Source organism: Delphinapterus leucas, chromosome 8 (genome assembly GCF_059928025.1).
Source record: "Delphinapterus leucas isolate spDelLeu-1000000601 "Yukka" chromosome 8, BTC_Dleu_Yukka2, whole genome shotgun sequence".
NCBI lineage: Eukaryota > Metazoa > Chordata > Mammalia > Artiodactyla > Monodontidae > Delphinapterus > Delphinapterus leucas.
Genome location: NC_143136.1, coordinates 28228569 through 28248789, shown reverse-complemented (window position 1 = coordinate 28248789; position 20221 = coordinate 28228569). Strand labels below are relative to the sequence as shown.

Here is a 20221-nt window from a genome sequence, read left to right as displayed (position 1 = left end):
GGGGCTTTGTATCTCACTTTATTCTGAAGGCTACTGATTAGCAAAGTGTAGTGTGCATCAGGATCACCTGTGGACCTTGTTAAAAATGTAGATCCCTAAGTCCAAACCCTGGAAATTCTCATTCAGTAGGTTTAGGGGGGTGGGAATTGGGGGGTGAGTACGGGAAGGGTGGGACTACTTAAAAAAAATTTTTTTTAAGGAAGTATAGTTAATTTACAATGTTATGTTAGTTTCCAGTGTACAACAAAGTGATTTAGTTTTTTATACACATATATATATTTTTCATATTCTTTTCCATTATAGTTTATTACAGGATATTGAATATAGTTCCCTGTGCTGTACAGTAGGACCTTGTTGTTTATTTATTTTATACACAGTGGCTTGCATCTACCATTCCCAAACTCCCAATTTATCCCTCCCTGCACTCCTTTCCCCTTTGGTAACCATAAGTTTGTTTTCTATGTCTGTGAGTCTGTTTCTGTTTTCTATATAAGTTCATTTGTGTCATATATTTTAGATTCCACATATAAGTGATATTATGTAATATTTGTCTTTCTCTGTCTGTCTTCACTTAGTGTGGTAATCTCTAGATCCATCCTCGTTGTTGCAAATGGCATTATTTCATTCCTTTTTATGGCTGAGTAGTACTCCATTGTGTATATATGTACCACATTTTCTTTATCCATTCATCTGTCGATAGACGTTTAGACGGCTTCCGTGTCTTGGCTATTGTAAATAGTGCTGCTATGAACATTGGGGTGCATGTATCTTTTCAAATTAGAGTTTTCTCTGGATGTATCCTCAGGACTGGGATTGCGGATCATGTGGTAACTCTGTTTTTATTTTTTTAAGGAACCTCCATACTGCTTTCCGTAGTGGCTGCACCAATTCCCATTCATCTGGGACTGCTTTTAATGGAGGCACTCTGGGTGTTTCCAGTATCGTTTATGGGTTCTCACATTTTGAGAAGCCATTGATCTGTACAGTGTTCTCAAACCTTGCTGTGCTTCAGAATCACTAAGGGAACTTATTAAACATAGAGACACCCTGGCCCCACCTGATTTGGTTACAGTGAGACCTCAGGCAGATCTCAAGCCTGAACAACTAGATGGAGAAACTGCAGTCCTGTTTTCACTCTTTTCTAAGCAGAGTCTAATAATTTTTTTTTTGTAAGTCATTAAGCCTCCTGAAAGTTGTTAGTGACCAAAGAGAAATAAAAGTATGTTTGGATTTGATATTATAGCAATGATCCAGAGTTCATATTTCTACATAGAGTCTTATTAAAACATTTTACCCATCAAAGTAGTACTTTAGTTTTTTAAAGATTTATTTATTTTTTATTTTATTTATTTTTTTTTTAAAGTTTTTTTTTTAATTTTTGGCTGTGTCAGGTCTTAGTTGCAGCACACGGGATCTTTGTTGTGTCATGCGGGTTTTCTCTTCTCTAGTTGTGGTGCGTGGGCTCCAGAGCACGTGGGCTCTGTAGTTTGCGGCACTCGGGCTCTAGTTGAGGCGGCAAACTCAGTAGTTGTGGTGCGCAGGCTTAGTTGCCCTGCGGCACGTGGGATCTTAGTTCCCTAACCAGGGATCAAGTCACCTGTATTGCAAGGTGGATTCTTTACCACTGGACCACCAGGGAAGTCCCCAAAGTAGTACTTTAAATCAAATTAAAGGGTCTTTGTTGAATTCAGAGGTAGGTATGTTGTGCTCATCTCCGGAATTAAAAACTGCTATGTGGGTGTGGTAGACACATATGCATGAATGACTATCTTGCTCCACTGACCATATTTAGAGGTAGTCTTTAATTTGTAGTTGCTAAAAGAGCCCTGAATGTAGTTTCCCAGCTGATGAGTCACTGTTTTCAGGACCATTTACCGGTTTGGCCCTGATAAGCTTGGTCAGTCAGAAACTTCGATTGCAGGACCCTGGCTATTCTGCTTGTGGCTTTAGTTGCGTGGTTAGGATATATTGTTTGAGTCACTGCTTCAGGATATGCTTTAAGGTTTTCTGTTTTAACTTCTTATTACCCAATTTGGCTTGCAAATTTATGACTGCTTGGAAATTTACTCCATTAAAAATATATTCAGCAGGTGTTTTAAATCTTTTCTCCCTCATCTACCCTTCTTGAATTTCAGAAAAGTTAAATTCTGCCTTCAGAGTTGCTGATTTGTGGGAGTTTGTGGAGTAGACTGTCTTTAAGCCCCTCTCTGCCCTACCCAGGGCTGGATAGCTTTTCTTGCAACATTAGAAATTAAAAAAAAAAAAAAAGTGAAGAGTATAGAAGATTAGGTAAAATAGCATTAGTAGAAAAGAAGCCAACTTTTGAAGAATTTTGCATAGCCCTAAACTAATAATTTGCTTTGAAAAAAAGTAAGAGAATACCACAAAAGAACTAAATGAGAGTATTTTAATATGAATATAATGAGATCATCTATTTAAGAGGAATTATGAACAGTGTGAATTTAAAGTTGTGCTTAAAGGAGGACTATAAGGTGCAAACTTCAGAGTTTTAACAAACTGTTCATTTATTTTTTAGATGAATTCTTCTATTAAAAACCCCAAAATTCTTCTGTTGAAGTGTTCCATTGAGTATCTCTACAGAGAAGAAACTAAATTTACTTGCATTGATCCTATTGTGCTTCAGGTAAGAACTTACTGAAACAGTAATCTGGAGGGATGTTTGTGTGCTATGATGCTTGCCAGCTCTTATAACGCATTCCAGCTGGTTAAATTTGACAAACTTAATTGCTGCTGTTTCATTTAAAAAAATTTATTATAAAAGGTGCTTTTATGTATCACACTTTAGAAGCTTACCAAAACCTCTGTCACTATTTTTAGTTTCAAAGTGTTAAAGGCAACACATGACTTTTTGAGAATATATGAAGAAAATGTGACAATCCAAATCCTGTTTTTCCTTCCCACCTGGGTCATGGATTTACTTTAAGGATTTCTCTAACTTAATCAGGTTCCCAATGATAATACCTGATTTTTTAATAGGTCTGTTCTACTAAAACACGTGTTTCTAGAACACTGAGTAGCTTACACACAGTTGGTAAAAGGCAATAACATCCTATGGAAGTTGTGTCAGTTTCTGCCTGGTTTTGCTTAAGTGTGGAGGCCCAGAATAACTGTGGTAGGATTATAACCCTCAGCTGGAAAGAAAATCAGCCTCAGCTCAGCTCCTATAAAGGCAGGAACCCTTTTAGTTCTATTTTAAGAAATTAGAAGTGAGCTCCTCTTCCAAGAGTTCTCTCCCTAGAGAGATGCCGCCCCTGGTCCTGGATGGCTCTTAGGCGTTCACTGTTCAGAGTTCCATTTCCAATTGTACTGTTGCACTTGCTTTTGTACGTTTTAAATTTCCCTTGAGGCCACCTCCAGCTACACTGAGCTGCCTGTCTGGGCCGTCCAAGTTCTCTGTCAAGGTACCAATTTTTATTCTTGTTAGTGCTCTGAATATGAAGTTACATAGGTTTTAAAAGTTGTCTGCCCCAACCTCTTTTCTCCCATAAATGCTATTAATTAATTTGTAGTTGTTCAAAATGCAAAGTTTTCAGGAATGTGTATTCCTATTATAGCAGAAACACTTACATTCAGTTCCAGAAACATTTAGGAAAAGCATTGCTTGAAAATTCTTAGGTGATAGGTACATTTTCTCAAGAGTGGTAAGAGCAATCACTTTTGTTCTGAATTCATAGACAGCAACAGAAAAAACTTAATTGTGGTGAAAGGCACCACGGGTCATGAAACTCTGCTCTCTTGCTTAAGGAACTCTGTTAACTGGGACTGTTTCCTTTTTGGAATTCAGCTATGTATCAGTAAAAGTGAGGGGTTTCAGCTAGATTTATACCATTCCTTCTAGCTCTTATTTACTATGACTTTTCAATGACAACTGAAATAAGGAAAAAGGGGAAACAATTATCGTTCGTGGAATCTAAGGTACTGTGATGCTGGGACTTTTCTTGATCTCACTGAAGATGTCAGTGAAAGACTTTTCTAGGTTTAGATCACAACCACATGGATTGCAAGATGCATCCTAATTGCAGAGATGTTAAAATGTGTACAATTTTATGTCTTGGAGTTGATGAACTAATAATCAGAATCAACAGATACTTAGTTACAAAAAAGTTATACTTAAATTTATCTGCTCTATTTTAACTCCATCCTTACGACCAGGTTAACAGACTAAAAACTTTATGTTAGAGAAGTATGCTCTGGGCAATGTATATTAGTAAACATTAAATTTAATTCATATAATTTAAAGCATCTGGTTCATCAGTGCTATAAAACATAGTTTATTATATCTTTAAGTGACCTATTAAAGTTTTTAGTTTGAATTGATAGAAAGTATCAATTGATATGACTTTTTTTTAATCCTTTTTTTTTGGTCCACTCATTGTGGAATAACCAATCAAAGAACAAGCTGAAAGGTAAATAAAAAAGGAGGATGAGAAACAGTGGGCAAAGAGATAATTAGCCTGTGGTGCCATACTGTCTTCACAAGGTCAGCCCTCAAGATCTGTTGGTCTGCCACTGCTCCATTGTGTTCCTGGCCTACCTTCTGATACTCTTTCCTTGCTGAGCCTCTCCCAGGACCCCTTTTTAGCATGGTGCTTCATGTGTAATCGTAATAGTTGACTGGAGCTGGAACTGAGAGGAAATGTATTTGCTATCCCTATATCAGAGGCCAGAAACTTAAAAAAAAAAAATCAACTTATTTTAGTTATTCTTTTTTTTTTATTTATTTATTTTTTTGCGATATGTGGGCCTCTCACTGTTGTGGCCTCTCCTGTTGCGGAGCACAGGCTCCGGACACGCAGGCTCAGCAGCCATGGCTCACGGGCCCAGCCGCTCCGTGGCATGTGGGATCTTCCCGGACCGGGGCACGAATCCGTGTCCCCTGCATCGGCAGGCGGACTCTCAACCACTAAGTCACCAGGGAAGCCCTATTTTAGTTATTCTTTATTAGAGCTGCACAAATAAAATCATTTAAAATGTCATTAAATAACAATTTAGTAAGCAGAGAAGGAAATTAACACATTTCAAGGAAAAAAATTCCATTTTGTTAATAATGGGAGAATTTGAAAATGTACAATTTCTATCAGTAAAACAGAGAAGGGTGAGAAGAAATATACTCCATCTAACAGGGCAGGTTCATTGCAGGGGATAGGCTCGTCCATTGCTGGTGGCACTGACCATGAATACAGTCTTACTCAGAAAGCACTGGGCATAGGGAGCAGAAGTGACAGACGTGCTCCCGCATTCCATTGTCACCTCTCTGAGCCCAGAAATTTTATGAAACAATTAATGAATTATATTGTTTTAACTCTGGTTGTTATTTACAATATTCATTTGCTTTGAGAGTAAGCCTTTGTCATGAAATTGTATTAAAAATGTTTTAATTTTTAACTATAGCTGTTCTAGGTGGAATATTATCTGTTCGGAGATTGAAATTAGGAAGTAGCTGAAATAGCATCTGTTAGAGAGTTATTTATTCAGATACCCAAAAGAAGAGCTATTCTGGTTAGTTTCAGAATGTAAAAGGGGGAATTCATAACTATATTAAAAACGTTTAGAAATTGCTTTCATTTAGGGTTAGGGTTTTTAATTAATTAATTTATTTATAACCTTTGAGAGCTAGCTAATTGGATTCTTGGCTTTTATGTCATAGGTTATTAAGAATTCAAAATCCTTCAAAGTAAAGGTAGTGAGTTGGAGAATGAAATTTCTCCTGAAACTCTTCAGCATAATCGGCAGATTAGAATGATGAAAAATATTCTCGGTTGTGTTTGAGTTAATTTGCTTATAGCAATGGTGAGTGATCTTTAGCATAGTTTCACCTGAGATTGGGGACCTGAGAAATGAGTTAACATATCAGTACTACAGTGTTTACTTAGTAGGAAATATTTATTAGTAGTGGTTTGTGGGCAAAGAAAACTTAGGCTGAGTTTGATATTAATAGTCAAACTATCCTGATATTCTTACATGTCTAGATCTTGAATTGTACCACACATAATATTTTTGATTTATCTTACTTAGGAAAGGGAATTCTTGAAGAACTACGTTCAGCGAATAGTTGATGTTCGGCCCACATTGGTTTTAGTTGAGAAAACGGTATCTCGAATTGCCCAGGATATGTTACTGGAACATGGCATTACTTTGGTCATTAATGTAAAATCAGTGAGTGTTCTTATTTTTCTATTTTTATATCATTTAAAAATAATCACGGCTTGTAAATTTATATGCATGTGTAGTAGATATGCAGGGATCTTTAATTATTTATTTTTTTGCTGTGCCATATATATTGAAAGTAGGACAGGCATGGCAGTGATTTCATTATTTATAAGACTGGAGGAACTCAGGCTGGAAGAAAGTACGATTCATATAGCACTCATACGAGTTATATAATGCTCATCATAGGTTCTACAAGACCAAAGGTGTAATAGACATTAGTTAATAAGTAGTATTTGTGGAGACTTCATTTTGTAGCAGAAAATGTTCTCTCCCTTGAAAAGTTACCCTCTTCAGAACAGAGGTCAGTTCTGGAGGTTTCCCACCCTCCTGGAAGCTTCCCACCCTCCGCTCCTGAATCAGTACCTTTTGCCAGTGCATGATGCTTAAATGTCTTTTGATAATGTCATTAATATGAGTATGGTTTATTTTAGTAGGCTCATATTGATTTCTAAGTGTAGACTAATCTAGAGTCAGTAGAAGTCATTTAATTATTAAAATCAAGGAAATTCATTGCGAGGGCATTTTCATATGTTCCTATTATTTTTTCATATTAAATTTTCTAAGAATTTTATTCTTCTGTGTCAAATTTCGTAATATAATGTTGTTCTGTGTTCTAGCAAGTTTTAGAACGAATCAGTCGGATGACCCAAGGTGATTTGGTGATGTCGATGGACCAGCTGCTTACAAAACCTCACCTGGGCACCTGTCACAAATTTTACATGCAGATGTTTCAGTTGCCTAATGGTGAGTGATCTCTAGTATAGATTTACCTGTAATTGGGGACCTGAGGACATGAGTAAATTCATCAGTACTACAAGGGTGACTTAGTAGGAAATAGCTATTAGCAGTGGTTAAATGAGGACAGGCAACTGTTGTTTTACTTAAGGGTTTTTCTCTGGTTGATGTTAAGATGGTGAATTCTGTCTGGACTTCTGGATTGCCACCTAAGCCTTCTTAACCTTGTGTTTATTTGTAGAACAAACCAAAACACTGATGTTTTTTGAAGGCTGTCCACAGCACTTGGGCTGTACAATCAAGCTTAGAGGAGGCTCTGATTACGAGCTGGCTCGAGTTAAGGAGATCCTAATATTTATGATCTGTGTAGCTTATCATTCTCAACTAGAAATCTCCTTCCTCATGGATGAATTTGCTATGCCTCCTACATTAACACCAAACCCCTCCTTCCATTCTCTGATTGAGGGACAGGAGGATGAAGGGGCTGCACAAGAGCCATTCAGCGGAAGTCCCCTCCCCCGGGAGCCTGACTTCCCTCCGGACTTTCTGCCCTCTGATGATAGCAGTTTGCTGGAATCAAGGATTCTGTTTGAGAAGGGTGATCAGGAAACTAAAAGTGTGCCACAGGATGTTGCCTCTTCAAAGCATCAAGAGCATGCCACAGCAGCTTGCCCAGCAGGTGCCCCCTGTGCTCTCTTTCCATCGGTACCAGAATCATTGCTGCCGCTCCATATAGATGACCAACAGGATGCCATAGGCAGTGAGCAGCCAGAGGCTTTGCAGCAAACAGAGGAGCTACAGGATCGCAAAAGCCAGATGAGAGCCTTTAGAGACCCTCTACAGGATGACACTGGCCTGTATATTACTGAGGAAGTTACCTCCTCTGAAGATAAACGAAAGACTTATTCTTTGACCTTTAAACAGGAATTGAAAGATGTGATCCTCTGTATCTCCCCAGTAATCACATTCCGGGAGCCCTTCCTTTTAACTGAAAAGGGGATGAGATGCTCTACCCGAGATTATTTTGCGGAGCAGGTTTACTGGTCTCCTCTCCTCAATAAAGAGTTCAAAGAAATGGAGAGCAGGCGGAAGAAACAGATGCTCAGGGATCTCTCTGGCCTTCAGGGCATGAATGGAAGTGTTCAGGCCAAGTCTATTCAAGTCCTGCCCTCACACGAGCTAGTGAGCACCAGAATTGCCGAGCACCTGGGTGATAGCCAGAGCCTGGGGAGAATGCTGGCCGATTATCGGGCCAGAGGAGGAAGAATTCAGCAAAAAAATTCAGACCCTTTCGCTTATTCTAAGGATGCATCGGGTACTTCAAGTGGCAAATCTGGAAGCAAAAGTGAAGGTGACGAAGAGAAAGGGTTGATTACAAGTGATGCAGTGTGGTCAACAAAGGTGAGCAAGTCCACTTTTTGTGCTTGTGTAAATTTAAAATGTGTTGGGGACTTCCCTGGTCGTCCAGTGGTTAAGACTTTGCGCTCCCACTGCAGGGGGCGCAGGTTCTATCCCTGGTCGGGTAACTTAAGATCTCACATGCCTTGAGGTGCGGCCAAATAAATAAATAAATCTACGTAACATACATGTCTTTAAAAAAAATGTGTTGAAAATCTCTGCTATGGCAGGGTAAAAATAATCAAATATGACAAATTGCATGCAGATTTATTAAATATTTCCTCTATGCTTTTTTTGTCTAGGTCTTTCGGCTTATGTGTTGCTTTAAAGTATGAAATAGGAGTGTAATGTAATGAAACTGGATTTTGAGGGTTTCAGGCTAAGTTCACAGTAAACTCAGGAGGAGCTCTGAGGTAGGGCGGCAGCGTGGAGCTGCTTAAAATTTCTGGCATGATGACTCGGGTTTAGTGTGATGTGTCCTTGATCCTTTTAATGGCAGTGAGCAGGACAGTAAGGGTTGGAAGTTTATTGTAGGAAATGGATGTGTTTTAAAAAAATAAGGAAGATTTATTCATGGATACATTATTGATAATGGTGGTAATAAAACTAATGAACAAATTTATCTCTAGATGAGGAAATACAGTTTTTTAATAAAACAAAAAGATGTTTGCTTTCACAAGTCTGGGAATGATTAGTAATGGTACACCGTTTTTAATACATGAAATTGGCAAAAAAGAATGTGATAAGAGCCATGACTAATGAGGTATGGAAAAATACTTATAATAAACTAAATAAATTTATGTTTATATACATTTATGTAAACTTATTAAAAGTGATAGGGTGGTCTTTTAAATTTACATGAGTACATATATATTTTTGATTTAGGATTCCCATCTTTTATAACTTATTTCTGCAGGTAAGTAAGCATTTGGTATAAGGATGCTTACATTTTATTATAATATATGTACAAGGGTGTTTACTGAAGCATTATTTCTAATTGTTTGCTGTTAAAAGGATGAGTTGGATCTCGTTTAATGACCCAGAGAGAACCCATGATATATTTTCTAGTGTTAAAAAGCAAATTGGGGCTTCCCTGGTGGCGCAGTGGTTGGGAGTCCACCTGCCGATGCAGGGGACACGGGTTCGTGCACCGGTCCGGGAGGATCCCGCATGCCGCGGAGTGGCTTGGCCCGTGGGCCATGGCCGCTGGGCCTGCGCCTCCGGAGCCTGTGCTCCCTACGGGAGAGGCCCGCGTACCACAAAAAAAAAAAAAGAAAAAAAAAGCAAATTGTGTTTTAATATACGTAGCATCAAACCATTTTTGTAAAAAACCAAAATCACCTGTGTATACTTAAGTGAGTGTTTTTGTGTGTTTATATGTATGAGCTAGCGAAAGTACATGGTTTTTAACCATACAGTCAAATTTGTCAATTTGGGAGGTAGGGCAGCATCAAAGGAGGAGAGGCTTTAAGTACTTCATGAACTTCTTCATATACCTCTGTACTGTTTGAATTTCAGCAGAGACAGGTGTTACCTTTGTAATGATCAAAAACAGGTATAAAGTACAAATAAATAAATACCTCAGGATTTAGATTTCTGGGTATCACAGGTTGATGTTATATCCAGCTATCAATTCAGACTATTTCATATTTAATTAACTATTTACTTCCAAGATAATTTAATATAGTTTTGTAAAAATAAGAGTATTTAAGAAAACAAGCTGTTTAGACATCTATTGGTATTTTTACGTTTCACTTAAACCTTTTGGATTGTTTTACCTCAAAAACTAACTGCTCTTCTTCCTTATATTTAGTGTCTTGTAGTTTTGAATCTTCACTGAAACCCCTGTAGTGATGACAGAGGCTTTACAGATCGAGTGGAGTGTGTTGGATGTTGGAGCCGGGCCTGAGGTTGGAGTGCGTTATGACTTGCGGGTGCTCATCTGGATGTTCCTTCTCTTCCAGGTGGACTGTCTGAATCCTGCCAACCACCAGAGACTGTGCGTGCTCTTCAGCAGCTCTTCTGCCCAGTCCAGCAACGCTCCCAGTGCCTGTGTCAGTCCGTGGTAGGATTCCTTGCCCGCCCCCCCTGCACCCCCCCACTATTGTACTTGAGGATAGAATTCCAGCAAGTCTGAAAACAATTCAGCCATTAGGCTCTGTTTTTAGGTGCATGGCATGCTGCTGGTCATATGTGAATTGATGGAACTTTTGAACTTGTGAATTACATATGAAATTTGTATTTGTTCATGGGTAGAAGTAAATGAAAGTACCTTTAGTGAGAGTGAAAACGTATGTGAGGGATGGAAGAGAAATTTGTAGTTATAAAAGTGAGAAAGTTGATACATAAAAGCTAGTTTTAAGCATTTTGATAACATGTACAAATCAGGCAGGTTTTCTTTAGGCATCGCTTTCATAAAAGCAGTCAGTCTTTTGTCTTAAGTTTTATTCTAAAACTTAATTCTAAGTAGATTGATAGAAACACATTTTATAATGTTATAATTTATTTCCAGTGGTAGTCACAAAAGCCTAGTTATTACATAGTTTAGTTTTAAAAGTACTAAAGAACATAACTGCTTGTTTTTGGAGTACTTTCCATGACAAAATGTGTTCCGTATTTTAATTTTGGACACCAGAAACACTTATTTCTACCAGTGAGATCAGGAATTCTTCCAGCATCAGTAGAGCTCTAGCAGTCTGACTTGGGGCTGGGCGAGCCCATGGGAATTTTCTCTGGGAGTTTAGGTCAAGGCTTGATACAAGATGTGGGTTTCGACAGGGTATGTATAGCTGAACTCTCTTATTTGTGGGCATTTATAAGTTGGGTATAAAGTTAAGAATTGGCTTTCCTGGAGGAATGTGAGCTGCTGCTCTTTGTGCTCAGTAATGGTGTGGACTAGAGAGCAGAGACAGGAGTCCCATTTTATACTGACCGGGCTTAAGGCTTTGTAAAGGAAACTTCTACTTCTTCCTAACTCAAATCAGTTTTACTCATTTAATATTACAGTTTGTGCATCCTGATTAAATAGTTTCATAGGATACTAATGGACTGGGAATGGATACGATGCTATAGTGTGGCTAGTACAAACCTGTTTTATCAGATGAGGTAAAACCTGTTCTGTAACAACAAAAGAATAGTACCTGTTTTAATACTGTATTATAAGCAGATCTAACAGGTATCAGTTTGGAGTCTCATGAAATATCTTTTGCTGGCTGGTAATTCATATGATATGTTTCTAAGAAATCTTTTCTTTTAGGATTGTAACAATGGAATTTTATGGAAAAAATGATCTTACATTAGGAATATTTTTAGAGAGATACTGTTTCCGGTAAGAACCAATTTTCTCCTTATGTTCCATTTATGCTTTTTTGATGCCCAGAATTTCAACCTAAATATAAACATGAGTTGGAGCACTGTTGTGTGACCTTCCTGTTCATGCCACATGCCAGGGTTTGCAGAGAAGTAATCCTTTCATATTTCAACCCAGCATGTCTTCTCCAGTTCATTCCTCAGATCTTTGCCCATCTAATTGCCCTGCAATCCCACAGACTTTTTTTAGGATGTCTGTTTTTACAGTGATTCAAATGAGAGGCAAGAGAAGCTAAGGACCTCAGTTTAAGTCTTAGAGCTATCACCTGCCACTTAATATGACAAAGAACAAGTAGTTTAATCTTTACCAGCCCCCTTTATAGGTATTAACAAACTCCACAAATGTCAGGAGTTTTAATAGGTAAAATGAGATGACGTTTTAGAAATACTTGGCAAATAGAAGGTGCTTAACAAGTGGAACCTATCACTGTGATGTGGTTGAAGGCAGGATGTTCAGCTGCAGGCTCTGAGCAGGATGAATGGTACTCCGAGCAGATCATCCACCAGTCGTCCTTACTCTTGAGAGGATGCTGCACTTTCTCTGCAGTGGTCCTGTTTAGCCAGGATTCACTATACACTGCTCCTCAGTTTCGTGGTTAATGTGAGGACTTTCTTTTTGTCAAAGGCCTTCCTATCAGTGTCCTAGCATGTTCTGTGATACCCCCATGGTGCATCACATTCGACGCTTTGTCCATGGCCAAGGCTGTGTGCAGATAATCCTGAAGGAGTTGGATTCTCCAGTACCTGGATATCAGCATACAATTCTCACCTATTCCTGGTGCAGAATCTGCAAACAGGTAAGTGTACCCTGTTGCTATAATATATCACATAGTATCTTTTATTTCTGTATTAGTATAGTTCTTTTTTAGGGGGGAGGGTGGCCTCTGTTTTTTTGGATTTAGTATTTGTCTTTGGGCTCTTATTTATTTTACCTTCTAGTGCTGTATGTTCCCTTTAATGTTTGTTTCCTAAAGATTCCATTTTAGGATTTATCAGTCATCATATAAAACATAGGGTACCATGCCCAGTAAAATAGATGGAGGTTTTATCTTGACAGTTCTCCATTATGTTTGTTTATTCATTCAGTAAATGCTTATTGAGCACCACCTAGGTGCCAGGTACTGTGCTAGGCCCTAGGAAAGAAGGAAGAACAAGGTCAGGCTCCTGTCCTCTAGCGGGGGAGACAGACTTACAGTGATTACAGTATGCCAGATTGCTTGTGTAAGTTTAAGTCTATGTCAGCATTTCTGTCTTAAGACATACGGATGAGAGACCATGTTTAATTCATCTCTGCTGGTTTTCATATACATTCTGCAGGAAAGAACCGTGTGTTTTATTTCTTCTGTGTGTTTTTCTAACTCTGCAGGGAATATTTGGTGCCAATATTATGTTTTTAATATATACTTTTTATTCAAATTGTTAACAGTGAGCATATGCCAAATTTAACTTCATTGTTATCTTAATTGGCTTATTTTGGAGTGTATGTTTTGGGAATTATAGATAAAATAATAGTGCAACCCATTTCAGTATCAGAGGTTGAGGAGGGCAAAGTCAAAGGTAGTGCCTTCTTCGGTAGGAACAAAGAGCCATGAGATCATTTCTTGCAATGATTGGTCTTCTTATACTTGTTCTTCTAGGCCTTTAGTTGCTGTTAGACAGCTGGCAATATCTTGTTGTAGAATATGTGAACTTCTGTAGATTGACCAGTGAACTAAATGAATAACTTAAATTCGATCTTTATATCTTGCATGTTTGTTGTATGCACTTTATTTTAAAACAAAAACTTCTGCCTTTGGGGTTATGTTAGAAAGGAAAAGGTAAACAGTTTTTGTTACACAGAAATGAAAACTTTTAGGTGTCCAAAAAAGTTATATATGACCAAATATTAGTATACTTACTATTAAATTTCTGTAAGCCATGATAATAGAAAAATGGGCAAGGGGTGTGACAAAGCAATTTAATACAAATGGCCAGTAGACATGTGCAAATACATTTTACTCATTAGTAATAATCAAAGAAGTATAAATAAATAAAATAAATGGAATGTGTTTTTATTTATTTAGTTTTTAAAGAAGTTACATTTCAAAGATTTATAATTCCTGAGATTGGTAAGAAAGTAGGGAAATTGATATTCTCAGATACTGTTGGAGATTGTCTCCCAAAACAGGTGTACTGGTTTACACAATGTGGCAGAAAGTATCAAAGACCATATAAATGTCCATGCCCTTTGACCTACCAATTTCCATTTTCATTAATTTATTTCAAGGAAATAATAATTATGGATATTTATAAGTGTATATATATATATATATATATATATGTATATATATACATACATACACACACACACACAACAGGGAAGTTCATCAAAATAGTGAAAAACTTGTAATGTCTTAAATGCACATCAATAGGGATTGGTTAAATAATTCCATATTATGGGATACTCTGCAGCCATTAAAAATCAAATTGTATAAGAATATTCTATGTGGGAAAATATGATATATTGCTAATAAAAAAAGGTTATGAAGCTAATTATAGGGAACAATTTTTATTTATAAACATCCCAGCTAAGCATATATGTATTCATGTATAGAAAGAAAGCAAACATACTAGCATATTGATGGTGGTAGTGGGATTACTGGCAAGAGAGTTTTCCCCAGCCATCCCTAACTCCACCCACCTCGAAGCATTTTTTTCTTCTTCTAGTTTTCTGTAGTCAGAATATACTAGATTTGTACTAGAGAAGAAAATACATTGTTTTTTAAAAAAGAGATTCTCAATATGTGATTAGATAACAATTTATGCTGAATTTCAGGTAACACCAGTTGTTGCTCTTTCCAATGAGTCCTGGTCCATGTCATTTGCAAAATACCTTGAACTTAGGTTTTATGGGCACCAGTACACCCGTAGAGCCAATGCTGAGCCGTGTGGTCACTCCATCCACCATGATTATCACCAGTATTTCTCCTATAACCAGATGGTGGCATCTTTCAGGTAAGAAGTCTGAGCGACCTTGTCACAATCACATACTCCCTGGAAGGCTTTATAACATTTCCAGTATTACTAGATTGAATTAATTTTTGGTGTGTGTTGTTCCCCATTCCCACTCTTGCAAAGGCAGAGGGCCATACTCTGTGAAGAGCTTTCAGTGTTATTATTTTATTTAATCCTTTAAGAAATATGTATTATTATCACCCTAACTTAGAGAGCTTATAGCTGACAAATAGAGCTAGCAAGTCATGATCCATGATTCTTGCTACTGCAGGTGTTACTCTTAACCATTGTTTTTGCATCTGAGAGCTTATCAGAATTTTTGCTAAGACATTACTTAGCCATAAGGGTAATCGGATATTCCGGATAGAGCTAAAATCACTAGTTCAAAGAATGGGTGTTTACACTTGTTCTTAAATGATTTGAGAAAGCCTTCGGGCTGTGCCTTCAGAATATGCCCAGAACATGTCTCACCACCTCCACCACTACCACTCTGGGCTGAACCTCTGTTGTCTTTTACTAGATTATTGCACTAACCTCAATCAGTTTCCTTTTGGCCTTACCCGCTGCAGCCTGTTCTCAACACAGCAGTCACAGTGGTCCTGTTATATGAAAATCAACTCAGGCCACTCATGTGCTCTAGAGCCTCCAGTGGGCGTCTGTTTCACCCTGAGTGAAGGCCAGAGGCCATTTACGAGCCTGTGAGCCCCTACATGCTCTGGCTTCTCACCCCCTACTACACCCCCCCTCGCTCACTGTACTTCAGCCTCACTGGCCTCCTGGCTGGACCTCAGCTATGTCAGGTAGGCTCCTACCTGGGAGCCCTGCACTTGCTCTTCATCTCTGAGCTGCCTGCTCCCAGATATCTGCCTACTTTTCCTTATTTCCTGCAGGTCTTTGTTCAGATTTCACCTGCCCTGACTCCCTCTCACCCCGGCACTCCTTGCTTCCCTTTCCTGCTTTATTTTGCCCTGTAGCACCTACTGTCCGGCGTAAGATATGTTTTAAGTATTTGTTTTTGTTTATCGCCCAAGCCTTATTATTCCTGAATCACGAGAGCAAGAATTTTGGCCCTTACTCCATGCTGTATCTCAGCACCTAAAACAGCATCTGACACATAATAGGCACAAATAGGTACACAAATAGGAAATACTTGTAATTGAACCCTATTTCCTTTTTTAAGCAAGAGCTATTAACCATGAACCTAGGGCCTAGGTGAGATGTAGCATTTACTAGACATCATGAACTTCAGGTGGAAAGGAAACTCACAAAGAATCCCTGGGAACTGAGAAGGTAGTGAATACCTGTGTCCAAGCTAATTGTAGGAAGGAGTCCCTCTGCTCATTCATGGAGGTTTATATCCCAGTCATTTGTTTTTAAAGCACATGAGGATGGCCTCGGGGGATAAACGATGACATCCCAATGCAGGGGAAAAATAAAACAAAATCTTTTTAAAACTGGGGAGGGTATTTGTAATGGCTGAAAGTTGCCTTCAGTATTTTTGATTGTTTTAAAAATGCCATTTCATAGAAACTTTATGATCTCTTGCACCTCATAGGACTTAGTTGGCACCTCTACTCAAAATATTAAAATATTTTTCACTTTTCTACTATTACTTGTATTTTTTCCTCTCAGTTATTCTCCCATTCGGCTTCTTGAAGTGTGTGTTCCACTTCCCAAAATATTCATTAAACGTCAGGTCCCACTAAAAGTGGCCCTTCTTCAGGATCTGAAGGACTTCTTTCAAAAGTAAGTTTTATTTTCTTTGGTCATCTGTTTTTGTTTAGTACTGCCTGAAATCTAAACTATTTTAAATATCATGTTTGTTCCTTTAGCTTTCTTCGAAAACAGAAATAACCTGTTTTTCTAATTGTATATTATATATGCCTGATGTAAAAAAGGAAAAGTGTAGACAGTTCATAAAAGTACTAACAAAGAAGTCAAACGCTCTCAGGCATAACAACTATTAAAATTTTGATATACGTCCTTTTTTGTTCTGCAAAATTGTATGTGATTCTTAATTAGATAAGACCTAGTTAAAGTTTTGTGTGTACATCTTTTTTCTACTTGTGTGAGATTAGACAATTTGATTCTGACTTTTCTAAAGTGCTTAATATTGTTTATGTTTATATTGTTAGAGTTTCACAGGTATATCTTGCTGTGGATGAAAGACTCGCATCTTTGAAAACTGATACATTTAGCAAAACAAGAGAGGAGAAAATGGAAGATATCTTTGCACAAAAAGAGGTAATTCATTTTTCTGACAGAAACCCAAATGTTAGCTGTGAACTTGTTAGAGGTTCCTTTTGGGGTGTGTCTCAGATTGCTGGAGTGGTTTCTGTTCCTTGTAGATGGAAGAAAGCGAGTTCAAGAGCTGGACTGAGAAGATGCAAGCACGGCTCCTGTCTTCCTCTGTGGAGACCCCTCAGCAACTGCAGTCGGTCTTTGAGTCACTCATCGCCAAGAAACAAAGCCTCTGCGAAGTGCTGCAGGCTTGGAATAACAGGTGTGACTTTGCAGTCCGGTGTTTCTTTTACATTATTGCAAAATTTGCTCTGCTATCATGTTTTTGATGTAAATGTCCTTATTAATTTGGATGTTTCCTTTTACTCTCAAGTTGTAGGAGCTTTATTTTTATTGCCACTACCACCCTTCACCTCTTTCATCCTTTAATGTGTAGGTTGTGAAGATAAAAACAAAGATGAGAATAGCCTTCATTGCTGTTGCAAATACAGTGTGTGTGCTTAATGAACCTAATTTATCTGTATTAGTATGTCATGGAGTGATTATTGGGTTTTAGGCCATTACTTTCAACTCTATTATTTTGTGTATCTTGTACCTTTATTTAAATATTTATTTGGGGAAATATTTCCCTTTAATGCTTATTGAAAAGTTCAGTTAGATTATTATAGCATTTATTGAGCACTTGGACCATGCTAGGCACTAAGTAAGGCAGTAGATGGACATGCACTCTTTTATTTGATTTTGAGTCCTACAATGTATGTATACTGATTCCATTTTACAGAGGAAACTGTGGCTGTACGAGACTAAGGGATTTGCCCAAGTTATAGAGCTGTTAATTGTCAGAGCTTGGCTTTGAGCCCAGGTCTGTTGGTCTTTAACACCCGTATTTTTTATGTTATGTTGTATTGTCTCATTATAACTTGCTATTCTTTTATTACTATAGTCATATCAGTAACAAGTGATTAATTGATTAGAAAGAAAACAAAAATTTAGTCTTAGTTATGTACAGCTTTAAAATCTATTGCATTCGAAATAGGAAAATCTAATTCTTGGGGTTTCAAAGCTATAAGGAGAATATGTATAAACATTATTCAGGATATTGGAAGGAAAATCATATTCTTCTTTTCTCTTTTCCTTTTTTTCATTAACTATAGGTTGCAGGACCTTTTCCAGCAAGAAAAGGGTAGAAAGCGGCCTTCAGTTCCTCCAAGTCCTGGAAGACTGAGGCAAGGGGAAGAAAGCAAGGTAATGAAATGTAGTTTTGTCTTTGAGCCTATATGTATTGTTATAGATATAATTAATTTATGACACTTAGAAGTGGTAGTTTAGGGACTTCCCTGGTGGTGCATTGGTTAAGAATCCACCTGCCAACGCAAGGGACACGGGTTCGATCCCTGGTCCGGGAAGATCCCACATGCCACGGAGCAACTAAGCCCGTGTGCCACAACTACTGAGCCTGTGCTCTAGAGCCCACGAGCCACGACTACTGAAGCCCGCGCCCCTAGAGCCCGTGCTCCACAACAAGAGAAGCCACCGCAGTGAGAAGCCTGCGCACAACAACGAAGAGTAGCCCCCGCTCGTTGCAACTAGAAAAGCCCACATGCAGCAATGAAGACCCAATGCAGCCAAAAAAAAATAAAGTGGTAGCTTAATATATACTTTATTAATAATAGTTGGAGTTTTTAGTTTTGAAGTTATGAGGTTTCTTGGTGATGTGACCTGGATGAATTTTTTTTATCTTAGCCTGAAATAAAATACATTATAATTCATTTATTGGAAACATTTATCAAAAGCTACTGTCTCCTGGCATCACTGAGGATAGTATCACAGAGGCAGTAAATGCTATAAAGGAGAAGGTGTGGATGTGCTGAGTGTATAATAGAGTCCTAATTTACTTTACTGTGAGTTTTGGGTGTTCTTATCTCTGTGCTTAAGTGAGAAGCTTTTCTTAAGGGGTCTGCACCAGGTTAGTTCTGCATGTTGAGTTAATTAACCTTTCCTAACTGTATTAGTTTTCTCTTGCTGCACAGCACATTAACCCCAAACTTAGTGACCTAAAACATAAATTTATTATCTCACAGTGTGTCAGGACTCTGGCACAGTGTGGCTGGGTTCTCTGCTCACAGAACTGAGATGAAGGCTTTGGCCAGGGCTGTTACCTGAGGCTCAGGATCTTCTTCCAAGCTCATCTAGGTTGTTGGCAGAGTTCAATTCCTAGTGGTTATAGGACTGAGGTCCCCCATTTGTTGCTGGCAGTTGACTAGAGGCGATTCTCAACTCCTAGAGGCTGCCTGATTCCTTGCATGTGGCTCTGTTCATCTTCAAAGCCTACAGCAGTGGATTGAATCCTTTTCATGTTTCAAATCTCTGAATTTTTCTGCTGTGTCTGACCTCTGGACACAGATTTAAAGGACACATGTGATTAGGTCAGGCCTACCTGGTTAATCTCTGTAGTTTAAGGTTAACTGATTTGGGACCTTACATACATGGTAAAATCCCTTCACAACAGTATCTGGATTAATGTTTGGTTGAATAATTGTGTGTGTGTATGCCAGGGGGTGGAGTTCTTGGGGGCCATCACAGAATTCTACTTACCATGCTAACCATGAACAGATGAATTAATGTCAATATATTATAAGGGCTTAATATTCTGTTATCATGAGGGCTTTTGAGAGAATATCTTTTTGTACAAGTGTGTAGTATTTGTAGCAGAGTATTTTCATGGAATGATGGGTTCAAGTGCCTTGGATCTTGGTGTTATTTAGTAACACTGTGTAACTGTATTCCTCCTTTTTGTCTCATAAATAACTGTGTAGGAATCACTTTTCCTTAAAGTTTAGGTGAGAGTAAGAATAAGAATTACTGAAGATGATTTATTAGTATTTGCCAAGTAGTTAAGGACAATTAACGGCTATCACAAACTGCTAGTGGCCTGTTTGCCTACTGATGAAACAGTGAAGCTAGTGGTGTAAGACCTCCAATTATAATATTGAGACATAGAATTGAAAATACAAAATCAGTCAGTAGATGATTATCTTTTTTTTTTTTTTTTTCTTGTGCGATACGCGGGCCTCTCACTGTTGTGGCCTCTCCCGTTGCGGAGCACAGGGTCCAGACGCGCAGGCTTAGCGGCCATGGCTCACGGGCCCAGCCACTCCGCGGCATGTGGGATCTTCCCGGACCGGGGCACGAACCTGTGTCCCCTGCATCAGCAGCCAGACCCTCAACCACTGTGCCACCAGGGAAGCCCCAA

The 20221-nt window shown here is 38.4% G+C and overlaps 1 protein-coding gene across 3 annotated transcripts in view; it reads left to right on the top strand.

Annotated features, from left to right (window-relative positions):
* Nucleotides 1-20221, top strand: part of PIKFYVE (phosphoinositide kinase, FYVE-type zinc finger containing) — a 77542-nt gene that overhangs the window by 38778 nt on the left and 18543 nt on the right. For all 3 annotated transcript variants that reach the window (XM_022567543.2, XM_089916436.1, XM_089916435.1), the window contains exons 18-29: nt 2537-2644; nt 6037-6177; nt 6849-6975; nt 7208-8367; nt 10329-10429; nt 11621-11692; nt 12359-12530; nt 14549-14727; nt 16360-16473; nt 16863-16971; nt 17076-17230; nt 18123-18213. In XM_022567543.2, the coding sequence (XP_022423251.2) occupies nt 2537-2644; nt 6037-6177; nt 6849-6975; nt 7208-8367; nt 10329-10429; nt 11621-11692; nt 12359-12530; nt 14549-14727; nt 16360-16473; nt 16863-16971; nt 17076-17230; nt 18123-18213 (2529 nt within the window). The remainder of the gene's footprint in view (nt 1-2536; nt 2645-6036; nt 6178-6848; nt 6976-7207; nt 8368-10328; nt 10430-11620; nt 11693-12358; nt 12531-14548; nt 14728-16359; nt 16474-16862; nt 16972-17075; nt 17231-18122; nt 18214-20221) is intronic.